This window comes from Artemia sp. Qi Xiang Cuo, chromosome 12, assembly GCF_049724085.1.
Source record: "Artemia sp. Qi Xiang Cuo chromosome 12, ASM4972408v1, whole genome shotgun sequence".
Lineage (NCBI taxonomy): Eukaryota > Metazoa > Arthropoda > Branchiopoda > Anostraca > Artemiidae > Artemia > Artemia sp. Qi Xiang Cuo.
The window spans coordinates 58,538,873-58,551,959 of NC_142805.1; the positions used below are offsets into that span (position 1 = coordinate 58,538,873).

The following is a 13,087-nucleotide window of genomic DNA, read 5'->3' on the forward strand; positions in this document are numbered from 1 at the left end:
GAAAGGACAAGACAGTTTCCTCATTTTATTTATTTGAAGATAATTCGTACGCAGGGGAGCTTGGGGTCTGGGATCCCTCGAAGTCCAAATTTTCCCAAATTTCTAGGTACTTCTTATTCAAATTATCAAACAAAAAACAAGTCTTATTATTGAGTGGAATTCTACTTCTCTGATATAGATCTTTAACTACCTTTGTTGGCAATGAAAAGACATGGCTGCCATATGTGACCCATGAACTACCACTAAAAATTGTGTGTCATTGGCGTTCGGGGCCGGATTTAAAGCCTTTGAGGCTTCTAGCCCAAGCGATTTTCCCGCTCCAATTTTACTAGATTTTCCAGAAAGTCTCCAAAAATTCAGAGATAGTGGAAGCACTGAATAGAATGCATTTGATAATTAAAAAGTAATGAAAGAGAGAGGTGATACTGAACTCTAAGCTGTCATTCACGGGAGACATCTGACAGTTTATAAGTAGCCACGGAATTCCTGTGTTGTTTTAAAATCACTTTTCTGTGAATAGGCAGTGCGGCGGCGGAGTGCACCTGGCAATTTGACGACAAATAACATCGTTCCAGTTTTGTTAAGAAACAAATCACTCAGTGGTATTTTATTACACCTCCTGGCATTGTACGCCCCTTTGTAAATACAATTACCTATTGGTAAAACCAGGCCTGTGGGTGTCATCTGTTCCGTCTTTATGCCGCCTAAATAACAAAAACAAAAACATGGAGAAAGAATGTTTCCTCAGGTTTCTTATAATATAATATATTTTAAACAGACCTTATATATATTTAAACAGAATTTATATATATTTAAACAGACCTTTAGTTTGGATCACTGCTCGACCCTCCACCATATTCAGAAAATCTCACGAGACGTTCATATCCGTTTAACGAGCAGTTCAAGCGCTAGAACCTTCAAGGCCAGATGATTTCTATCAGCCTCAACAGCTACAACCCCCCCCCCGCCTTAACCCCCCCCCCATAAACGCTATCCAGTTCGGCCGTCTTTTTGGAGCGATAAATTCAACCTCATTCTTCCTGGACGTTCCTATGACTTTCCTTTTCATTTTTGAACTCATTTCTAGAAAAAACATACTATTGCAATCAAATATGATTAGCTTCACAATACTGCTGATCTCGTGTAATCTAGTCACTCAGAAAACTTCTCAACAAGTTCATGAAAAAAAAAAATGTAAATTGCCAACAGCTAAATTTGTCATACAAAATTCGAGCACATTAAAGTCTCAATAATTTCACACTTACCTTTATGGAGACTTTAGTGTCCTTATGTGACAGTTTTAGGGCGTTGACAAACACTTTTAAATCTTCGTCAAGGGATAGAGTGGCACCAGGTAACTTCAGCTGGTCAATTTCAATAAATTCACATAGACGAACCGCACTCTCAACAAATATCAACTTTCGATTCCCCTAAAAAGGAATAAATAGTAATATATTTCCGACAACTTCAAAAAGTTTAGAACTTAAAAAAATATTTTATAAAAATTAAAAACTATAACAGCCAGAAATTCAAACAGACCTTACCTTAGTTCCATTATACGTCAACTGCGAAAAGGACGGAAGCCTCTCAACCCATCCCAAAGTCGTGCAAGTTCAAAATCCTTCACCAAGCCCGAATTCACGGCAGAGTAGAGGATTGGTGGTTGCTAAAATAGTCACTCTTATTTGATCGGTGAGTTCCCAAGGCCAAGAGTTGAAATGACGATGCTGTAACAGGGTAGCCAACTTTTTGGCCCATGAATGTGTCCCCCCAAAGCATCCAAAAATGTGTCATCTTTAGCTTAAATGTGTCCATCTTGAAATCTCAAAAACTAGAGTTTTTTTTCCATTTGTATTATTGATCGAAAGATGCTTTGTAAACCTCTTCAAAAGCGGCAAGTTAACATCGAATATAATTTAAACGAAAATAAAGTTCATAAAAACATTCATACCAAATGACTTATTGCTAAAACACGAAACTCATATAAACATGTAAATCTATTACTTTGGAGAAAATCCTTTACTTACGACATATAAGCAATATATTACATTAAAAAAAAAAAAAAAAAAAAAAAAAGTTTGTTCATATAATATTTATTAACTTTTATTTAATTCTAAATTCTATATTTTTTAACGATTTAGCAGATTATAAGAAATTAAAAAAAATATACAAATCTTCACTTTTTTTTATACATATACAGAAAAAGAAAAATAAGAAAAAAAAATCTCTGAATCCGATATAAAAACTACTGTTCCTACTGCTAATACTACTAAAAACTCAAAGCAGCAACAAGTCGCCTGGGGCAAACACAGCTACTCACGCTCCTCCTCCTCTTAATCAATTTGACGTTCCTCTTTACTCCCTCCAGAAAGACGAAAAATATAAGACATTCCTAACATGTTAAACGCTCTTCTAATAAAAAAAATATGGACTAGATTTTTATTTGGACATATGCAGGAATCCATTCCTAACACTCTCCACCCTTTTTGGAGTCCCCTAGGAACGAATATGCCACCGCAAGAAGCTATCTCTGACACTGGAAGCCCAATTTACAATTTTTCAATAATTTTGAATATCAGAATTATTGTTTCTGGGCCAACAATGTTGGCCCAAACCTTTTTGGGACAACATTGTTATTTTGTGCTGCAAGATGACAGAAAAAGCTGCAATAAAAATATTTCGCCCAAATTGGCCCAATTATAAAATTTTTCAATTTAATTAAAAACATTTATAAATATTTAATTAAAATATTTAATTATAAATTATAATTTATAATTTTTATTATTTATTATAAATATTAATATTTATTATAAATATTTTATTAAAATTAGAAATATTAATATTTACTATAAATATTTTATTAAAATTAGAAATATTTATAATTATTTAATTATAAATATCTAATTATAAATATTTAATTAAAAAAATATTACGCAACAAAAAATACTTCGCCAATTTTAACATAAATCCTACACATGAACACTTTAGCGGGCTTTGCAAAAATAATATTTTTAATCTTATTAAGCAAAAAATAATTCACAAAAATCTAAGGGACAGTATTATTGATAAAAGGTAAAAGAAAAGGGTAAGGTGTCATTCAACTTTCACGTACGAATTCAGCAGCATATACACGAACACAACAACCAACCTCTTTGTTAGCCCAGAGAATCAAACACGGCTATAGAAAAGAATATCAATTATTCAGCGATTGTGCTGCCCTTCTAAGCACAAAAGACACATATTGAGAAACCAAAGTTTTCAGTAGCGAGGTTTTTGATGAGGCCAGTTTTCAGATATTCTATATTTGACAGTAACTTTAAGTTCTTTCAAATAAGGTATGATTTTCCTATTCAGAAATAGGGCTTATGAGCTTCTCAGAATTTTAAGACGGAGACAACCTTCCTAAAACTAAAAAACAGAATTAGAAGAAGTTTTTTTTCATAAAAAACAAAACAATCCTAAGATCTTAAATGCACTTCTAATATAAAAAATATGAACTAATTTTTTTTTTTTGGCATCATCAAGGCTATATAGGAAATACACAGGAATTAATTCGTGATATTATTCAACCTTTTTGTAGTTATAAATGAACGAACGTGCCACCCCTCGAAGCTACTGTCTCTGACGCCGGGACGCCAAATTTACAGTTTTTCGAAAATTTTAAATCGACTGACTGTCTCATAATTACTTTTTTTTTAGGAATTTCACCCTCTTTAGGATAAAACAGTTGTAGTACGCTCCAAAATGACAGAAAACGCTACTTTATTGGGACACAATCTTTTTGTCACTTAATAAAAAACAATCAAAAATTTTATACCCGTTCGAAAGAGCCCTCCCCCGATATTCAAGGACCGAAGGTACGATAAACGAATTAGTATATAGAAAATGTTCTTTAAAACCCCATTATAAAAAAGGGTACTTACTTTCAATGAGACCAGGATCCTTTCATGGCACATAGTGTATTTCAATTTAGAATATAGAAAGAATGCTCTTTAAAGCCCAATCTTGAAAGAAGCGTACTGGCTTTCAATGGGGCCACAATCCTATCATGGTATTTACTATATAGAAAGAACACTCTTTAAAGGCCAATTATGAAAGAAGGACACTTACTTTTAATGGCGCCAGAATCCTATCATGGTATTTTGTATACTCTCGGACCCAGCTATTGCAATTGTAGATATAGCAGGCATGTATATTCTCATAAGCAACCTCAGGAAGAACTACAAACCACTTGCCAAGGAACTCTGTTCGGAACCTATTGTCCGAGCATGTATGAGTAAAATCAATCACCAGTTCAAATGGCTTATTACAGAATGGCTTCAAAGTAAGAATGACGTGGTAAATCAGCAGGTCGCCATTGGTTTCTCCGATTCTAAAATTAACGGTAAAGTATAATTTTATGTTTGATAGGAATTAAATTAATCGTATTGTAATTAAATTAATTAGCATTTTTATTTTTTTATAATAACTAATTGTATACAGCTTTGAGAAAAAAAAAAACTGTGGATTTATGAAAGACAGACGATTTTCCAGATTTTCCAGGTTTTCAGATTTTAAATATTTTACCAGAATTTACATTTACCAGATTTTCACAGTGCTTCATCAACTTTACCAAACATAGTAAGCTGCAGATAAAGTAAAGTAAAACATTATTACATCATCAAAGGCGGTCTTAGAGGAGGGCAAGAGGGGACAACTGCCCCGGGCGCAGAAATTTTAGGGGCGCAAAATTTAAAATAAATGATCCAGCAGTTAAAATCATTTTGTAATTTTGCAAATTTGTTTTTTTATTAAAATAAAGTAGAGGCTGCAATTAATAAATGAAAAAATTATTAATTATTTGAAAAAAATAAAAATAGATTAGACCTTAGACCTTAGTTTCTCTGGCGCCATTAGTGGCGCATAAGGCGTCTACGAAGCCTCTGCACTCGTCCCGAAGAAACACTGCAGCGGAGACATCTTCCCATTCAGGTACTAACGAAGTCTCAGCCATCCTCAGATCTCGGTCAAAAGTTCACGGCAAAGTGGTCTTTGGACGACCTCGTCTTCTTCTGTTGCCTGGTTTCTAGTCGTCAGCCGTCCAAAGAAAGCGGCTTTCTTTCACGTGGAGTACATGTCCTAAATATGTCAACCTCTTCTTCCCTAAAAGGTCAGTTCTAATACGAATTTCAGAGTTACCAACTCTCTGTTAACAGATTATATTTAAACTTCTTCTTAGGCACATAGTTTCGACTGCAAGAATTCTCTTTTCGAGCTGTTGATTCATTTTCCAGCATTCACTAGCCTAGAGGAGCATGGAGAGCAAATTGTTATATAAGAGACGTAACTTCAGTCGCAAAGAATAATGGCTGCTCCTCCAAATGGGCTTTAGTCTATTAAAAGAGTGACCAATTCTGCGTTTAATCTCGGTCATTATTTCACCATTAAAATCAATCGACCCCGGTATTTGAAATCCTTCCCCTATTCTAGATTTGTATTCTTGTGATGCAGAACAAGCCGTGAGCTTGTGATGGACATGCTCTTCGATTTGTCAACGTTAATGATGCATCAAAATAAATTTTTGAAATGCGTCATATTAAATTTGTGAGATAGCCATTTTGTTCCAAATAGCTCAAAGGTCAAATAAATATGCATCCAGGGTTGACACCCCACCCCTGCCTCCGGGGTGGAGGAGGGTGGGGGGGGGTATAAGTTATGCGTTTTGTCCATTGTTAACAGATAAGGATTTTTATTGGAAAGGAGGGCATGTTTGATCCTGGGTCTTCAAAAGGGCTTAGGGTATTAAGGTGAAAATATAAGGAAATATTGAGAGGACGACGAAAACCATCAAGAAACAGTATGTACTTGCTGGTTGTGAAAAGGGACTGCAAACAATATCCAAGGAACGACTGAGGGTATTAAGCAAGCCTCGGCACTGTTTCTGTTTTTCAGAAAAACATAAAAAAAAACAGAAAAAACAAAACACAACAAAAATAGGAAAAGGTCCGTCAAAAACAGGTGACCTGTTTCTGCTTTCTGTTCTGTTAAAAAAAAAACAAACAAACAGAAAACAACTGTTTTAACAGCTGTTTTTTGTTTTCGCTTTTCTTTCTTTTTTAGGATGTCGCACCCTGTCATCTATGCTGGGCAAAATTATACGGTGCAATTCCCCAATCTAGCGTAAAAGAAACCTCCACGAAATCATCCTAAATCCACAAATCCGTCTGTTTTTTAATGGACCATATGGGCATACAATACGACCCCGACTGCACAGGAGGTTCTAAGACCTATTAGAGGACCTGGCCACAGCACGACTTCGTTCTTGCCACCTCCAGATGTTGAACAACCGAGGATGAAATAGAAGGAACAAACTTTTTTCAAATACAAAAGCCCAACAGGTTTGAATAAAATGGAACACAAACTGAAGTTCAAACTTTGAATCTATCACTTAGAAACATTCCTGTTTCAAGGGTTCAATCAGTTGTACCCGTACATTGCATGCGAACTAAGTAGCAAGCCACACTAAATGCCTGCTCACTGGGTACACTCGTGGCAGGGACCGCGAGATGATCGAGAGCACATGCAGTGTGCTCCTGTTTGTTATTATGACTCCAGAATTAAAAAATAACATTTACAAAAAAGAACGACGAGTCGGGTAGGCATTACTGCGTAAGGTGAAAAAAAAAAAAACACTTTAAAATGGCGCTATTGATATAAATTTAAAAAAATGAGACAAGCTGTAAATGTAATTTTTCGAATGAGCCCTTTATCGTCTCTCTACGACCATCCAGTGACCCACTAGCGCTTGGGAAAATATTAGAGCACAAAAAAAAAAAAAAAAAAAAAAAAAAATGAAAAGGAGACAGATCAGTGGGATCCATGCTAAAATATGATTTTCTTTGGTTTTTGGGGTTGGGACTGGGTACCTCAGGGTAGGGGTTTTGGACCATGGAAATTTAAATGGCGTGCTTTTTATTTCGATTCAATGCCACTTTTGAAAGGTTTCGGGCTTTTTTTCGAAGATAAGGGAATTTTTTTTTTTGTGCTCAAGATTTACATTGAAGTTTAACGTGGGTAATAGTTGGCATTCCCGAACCAGCATCAAATAATTTTTTTGCATAGAATATTTTTTCTAAAAACACATTTTTTTTTATTTCGGTTACTATGGGCTGAGATTTGCTAAGTTGCAGCTACTGCTACATCCATGATGTCTAAAATTCGTTGATTCTTACCAGCCTTTTCACCAGCCTCTAAGCTTTGCTCGATATTGTGTAGGTAGATCCAGTGACAATCTTAATGCCTCTTCAAAAGAGCACAAACAACTAGATGTACTCTGAAGTATCAACCATTCCTGCTTGGACAGTTCTAGTTCTCTGATCTTAGTATCTCGAACATTAACGTCATAAAATTTCTGAAGGGCAGACTTTCTCTGGAAGGAGGAACTGATCATGGCTGTTATGCTGTTCCAGCGAAGTTTCATGTCATGAGAGATATGACCATTCAGCCCCATGTCTTTGCAAAAGCCCTTCAAATATGTCTTGTTGGATATTCGATTTTTTCAGCAACTTCAGGGCTTACGCAACTTATGAAGTGCAGCAATTATTGACACTGGCACTATGTCTCTAGTGCTGCCTCCAAAGTCAGATGTAGTTTCGGCCCACTCGACACACGCACTTTCTTCTTACGACTCGTCAGGGTCATCCATATCAGACGCGTCATCTATGACATCGCGTAGGTCATCTTCGGCTGCATCAATCTTTTGCTCTCTGCTAGAGTCTTCTTCCATTTCATCATCATGGTCATAAGATTTACATTTAACTACTTGCTCTACCTCAATTTCTCCCTAAAACTTGATAGCTTTGGTTAAAAAAAGGTTAAGGTAATTACAAAAACATTAATACATTTCAACCCCCCCCCTAAGGTCGCGGGGTGTACCACCACATTAAATTGTGTCAGATCCTAAACAAAATACTTTGTCCTCAATCTCATATTTATTCATGCCCACTCTGATAACTGCAAGCATATTTTAAGCTGTGTGTCTAGCTGTCTAGCGCTTGAAGTGTAATATGCAACTCCGGACGGCCCATTGTCCACTTATTTGCTTGGGGTAGCGCACAGTTACTGCCAGGTAGCCCCCTCCTCATGAATATAGAAATAACTATTTAAGGCAGTTTTAAGGTTCAGCTCACTTAAGACCTGGGGGGACTAACCTTTTTTGCTCACCTGAGTTTATTCACACTCACAACAATGCAAATTCATGTTTACGCTCAGCCCTTAACTCTCTGGATCGTTTATTCCTTACTATAATAGACCACACTAGACTTGTTTTCTTTCTTTTCATTTTCTTCCTTGGCAATCCAGACGCTTCAACCTTTCGTCACCAGATTGCAGCACAACATTTTGCTGACCTCTATCGGCTAGACAATAGCGCAAACGCCAGCGCGCTGTAAAATGAAAAAAAAACATAAAAAAAAAACAGAAAACAGGTAAAAAAAACAGAAACAAAAAAATAGGTTAAGTGAATGCAGAACAGAAACAGGCCCGACAAAAACAGATGACCTGTTTCTGTTTTTAGATTTTTTTTCCCTTTTTTTTTTTTTTTTTCTTTAAGACAGAAACAGAAACAGGTCAGACGAAAACAGAAACAGATACAAAAACATAAACAGAACCGAGGCTTAGTATTAAGTTGAAGCTTCAAGGTATGTTAAGGATTTAATGAGGAGAGATGTGAGGGTAACTAACCCCCCCCCAGTTTTGGAGAAGTATTTCAAACACAATAAAACATACTGTGTGCGTGCTGGGGGTCAGAAATACGTATCATCCAAATCTAAGGAACAACTGAGGGCATTAAGTTGAAAATATAAAGGGGTGTTGAAGAGCTATCGGAGGGCAACAAGCTATTCACAGCATAAAATGAAAAGATCCAATTTTTATGTTTCAACAATTTGCCTATAACCATATCAACTAGTTGTGTAAGTGGTCCCAGTGATGACGGTGAGGTAAAGAGGGAGAATAAAATTAATAAGTGCAACAGTGCTGAACAGACAAGTGGTACATTAACCAATTTGATCCAGGTTATAACTAACACGAGATGATCATCAATAAGCAAATCGTCTAAAATTAAATAGAAAAAAAAATCAATCAATCTTATTTGCAAAACAAAAACTGAAATAAAAACAGCTATGAAATAGTATCATAGTAATGGCTTGGTTAGTAATAGTAGTAACATAAAAATAATAGTATTTACACCTTCCTTGATTTTTTTGCCCACCCCATAGATTTTGAAAAATACCTTTTATGGTGTATTCATTAAAAAAATAAATAAAGACAAATTTGGCCTCGTAGATATAGAATAAACATAATAGCAATAGCTTCAAAATCTTACTTGTATCGCCTGGCAATGTAATAAAAAACAGGGTTCCCAGCCTTCGATGTGCCTGCTTGGTAGAAAATATTCAAACTCTTTATAGATTTGAATTCGTCTTTTTCATGCATATTGTGTTTGGACATTATTTCTTCAAACTTAGTGCTAGTCATGTCAACACTGTTCCACCTGAAAATAATAGATGCTTTAAAATTATATGTACCTATTTTTATGAAACATATTAATTCTTTTGTTTTTGTAGGCATTTCCATTAGTTTTAATTCGGGTTCGAACGCATATATCTACTTCGTTGGTATAGGAATCGAAAGATTATTCCAATGTTTAGAGCTACTGATATATTAACCTCTTATAATAAGTTGGATGCCAAGCTAAAAAAAAAGGCCTGCCTGCGGTTAGGACCTTTTCATTCTCTCGTGTGATTATTTCGATTAGCATAGTTGATTTTTATATTTATTATTGTTTTGTATGTGTTTCTTTTGTATGTGTTTTCTTTTTTCTTTTGTTTTTGTTACTCCACTATGGTGGTGGGTCAAAAATAAAATTTTATTATTAATAATTATTAAGTTTCATGGAAGATCCTTCAGAACGGACTTGCGGCAACGAATGCAAGAGGCAGTGTGGAGACAGTGGCTTTAGATTTTTATAATACCAAAGAATTAAATGTACTCAATAGATTGGTCTAGTCCGTTTTTCTATAACATGATTTTTACCACGGTAGTTACAGGTTTTTGCCTTTCTTTTCCTTTTTTCTGTTGTTTAAAGAAATAATTGGAGACGAAGAATTAATTTTTTCGTTTTTTTTCTTGAAAGCCAAAAATTTTTGTGTTCCATATACTGATCATTAATAACAATCAATTCCTTTCAAGGCCCCTCAACCCCTGTATCTCTCTTTTATATTTGTTATGTCTGAAAATAACATATGTTTTTGAAATATAAAAATATACAGAAGAAATCATAGGCAGCGCAATGTAAAGAACGCTGCCTAAGTAAAGAACGATGTTGGCACAATGTATTATTATTATTTTTTTTTCTTCTTCTTCCATACCAGGGCACTTCGTATCAAAGGAGCTGTCGTAGAAACTTCGAAAAGAGCTCATTCGATTGGAAATTGGAATGTCTAGTCCCCTTTTCATTAGTCAAAAGTGATTGGAAGGCAACTAACACCCCTTCCACGCCCACCATTTCCCGAAACACATCCAATCAAAATTTTGAGATAGCCATTTTGTTCAGCGTAGTTTATTTCCACAGATAAATTACGTTTTTGAGGAGGACACCCCCCACAGCGCTCATGGCAAGGGTTGTAAGTTATGCCCTGGGGGCATATCAGGTTTTGTATAAAAAAGCGTAGTCATAGAAACTTCAAAAAGGGCTCATTCGATCGGAAATTAAAATGGCTGGTGTTCTTTTTAATAGTCGAAAGTGATTGGAAGGCAACTAACACCCCTTCCACGCCCACCATTTCCCCAAACACATCCAATCAAAATTTGTTTATAGCCATTTTTTTCAACGTAGTTTAATTTTAGGGAAATTATACCTTTTTGCAGGACACTCCCCCCACAGTCTTTTTTTCTTTTTTTTTTTTTTTTTTCTTTAAGACAGAAACAGAAACAGGTCAGACGAAAACAGAAACAGATACAAAAACAGAAACAGAACCGAGGCTTAGTATTAAGTTGAAGCTTCAAGGTATGTTAAGGATTTAATGAGGAGAGATGTGAGGGTAACTAACCCCCCACCCCTCCTTGATATTTTTAAGTGCCCCCTCTGCTCAAAACTGATCAAAATTTTGGATCTGTCATTTCGTTCAAACTAGTCATCCCTGGAAGCTATACTTCCAGGGAAGTCATGCCCCCAAAGCCCCATGGCAAGGCTTGTAAATTATACAATTTGCCCATTATTTACATGCAGGATTTATCATTAGGAAAGGGAGAAATATTTGATTTTGGGTGTATTCGAAAAGGTTAAGGGCATTAAGGTGAAACTTTGGAGAATGTTGAGGGGTATGTTATACTAAATCAAAAGGCACTATGTGCATCCAGTTTATCAAGAAGGATGATATGCAATTTTTTAAGATCGGAAGGCAACTAACACCCCTTCCACGCCCACCATTTCCCGAAACACATCCAATCAAAATTTTGAGATAGCCATTTTGTTCAGCGTAGTTTATTTCCACATATAAATTACGTTTTTGAGGAGGACACCCCCCACAGCGCTCATGGCAAGGGTTGTAAGTTATGCCCTGGGGGCATATCAGGTTTTTTTATAAAAAAGCGTAGTCATAGAAACTTCAAAAAGGGCTCATTCGATCGGAAATTAAAATGGCTGGTGCCCTTTTTGACTGTCGACAATGTGTGAAAAGCAATGAAACCCCCTTCCATACCCACAATGTTTACGAACACATGCCCACCCTACGTTTAGATAGCAAGGTTTCTCGCGTAGTTACAAATTCTTGAAAGTGTACATTTGAACAGGGATCTCCCCCCAAAGTCTTAAAGGCTCTTTTTATAAGTTATACCCTGTGCGCTTAGTAACTTTTTTTTGAAAGCTTTGTCGTATAAACTTGAAAAAGAGCTCATGGGATTTGAAATTCGAAGAGCTAGTGCCATTTTTAATTGTCGAAAGTGATTGGAGGGCAACTAACCCCCCCACTCACGCCCAGCATTTATCCAAACACATCCAATCAAAATTTTGAGATAGCCATTTATTTCAACGTAGTTTAAAGTTCTGGAAATTAGGTATTTGAGGATGACAACCCCTCCCCCTCAGAGCCCTCAGGGCAAGGGTTAAAGGTTATGCCCTGGGGGCATATGAGGTTTTTATTGAAAGCTTTGTCGTAGAAGCTTGAAAAAGGGAGCATTCGATTGGAAATTCAAAGGGCTAGTGCCCTTTTTAATAGTCGAAAGTGATTGGAGGACAACTAACCTCCCTGACACGCCCAGCTTTTCCCCAAACACATCCAATCAAAATTTTTAGATAACCATTTTGTTACACGTAGTTGAATGTTTTGGAAATTAGGTATTTAAGGATCACAACCCCCCCCCCAGCACCCTCAGGGCCAGTGTTGTAAATTATGCCCTTGGTAACATATAATGTTCGTACAGTCAGTGTTACCCCTTTTGAAGAAACTTCAAAAAGGGCTGATTCGATTGGAAATTGAAATGACTAGTGCCCTTTTCAATAGTCGAAAGTCATTGGAGAGCAACTAACCCCCCTCTCGCGACCCCCATGCCCCCAAAGACATACAATAAAAATTTTGAGATAGGCCCTTTTTTCTACGTAGTTGAAAGTTCTGGACCTTCTGTATTTTTGAATGACCACCCCCCCCCTCCCCCCCAAAGCCCTCAGGGCAAGGGTTGTAAGTTAGGCCTTGGGGGCATCTGGGTTGCAGCGGTAGCTAGCAACCTAGTAAGAGACGATCACTTAGAATGTTAAGAAATATGAAAACCCATAACTCATAAAAAAAAGTCAGATCAAAACAAAAAGTACACCATTAGAACCATCTTGTCCGAAACCCTTATATAGGGAACTTTCTGTCAATTGGCTTGAACAGCAAGGGAAATATATTGGCTTGAAAATCAAGAAAAGTGGCGGCTACTACAACATTCTGCCTAAACGGCATATTTTTTTCTTTCTTCTTTCTTTTCCACAGATAGCTTGGCACTAGAACATCGTAGAGAGTTTTTCAATGGCTCATTTAAAAGGATATTAATTTGGTCAAAAATATTT

General features: G+C 36.3%; 1 protein-coding gene across 1 annotated transcript in view; it reads right to left on the reverse strand.

Annotated features, from left to right (window-relative positions):
* Positions 1–13,087, reverse strand: part of Nf1 (neurofibromin 1) — a 350,626-nt gene that overhangs the window by 76,307 nt on the left and 261,232 nt on the right. The window contains 3 exon segments of the mRNA XM_089097671.1: positions 1,266–1,430; positions 4,111–4,372; positions 9,365–9,532. Of these exon segments, the coding sequence (XP_088953797.1) occupies positions 1,266–1,430; positions 4,111–4,372; positions 9,365–9,532 (595 nt within the window).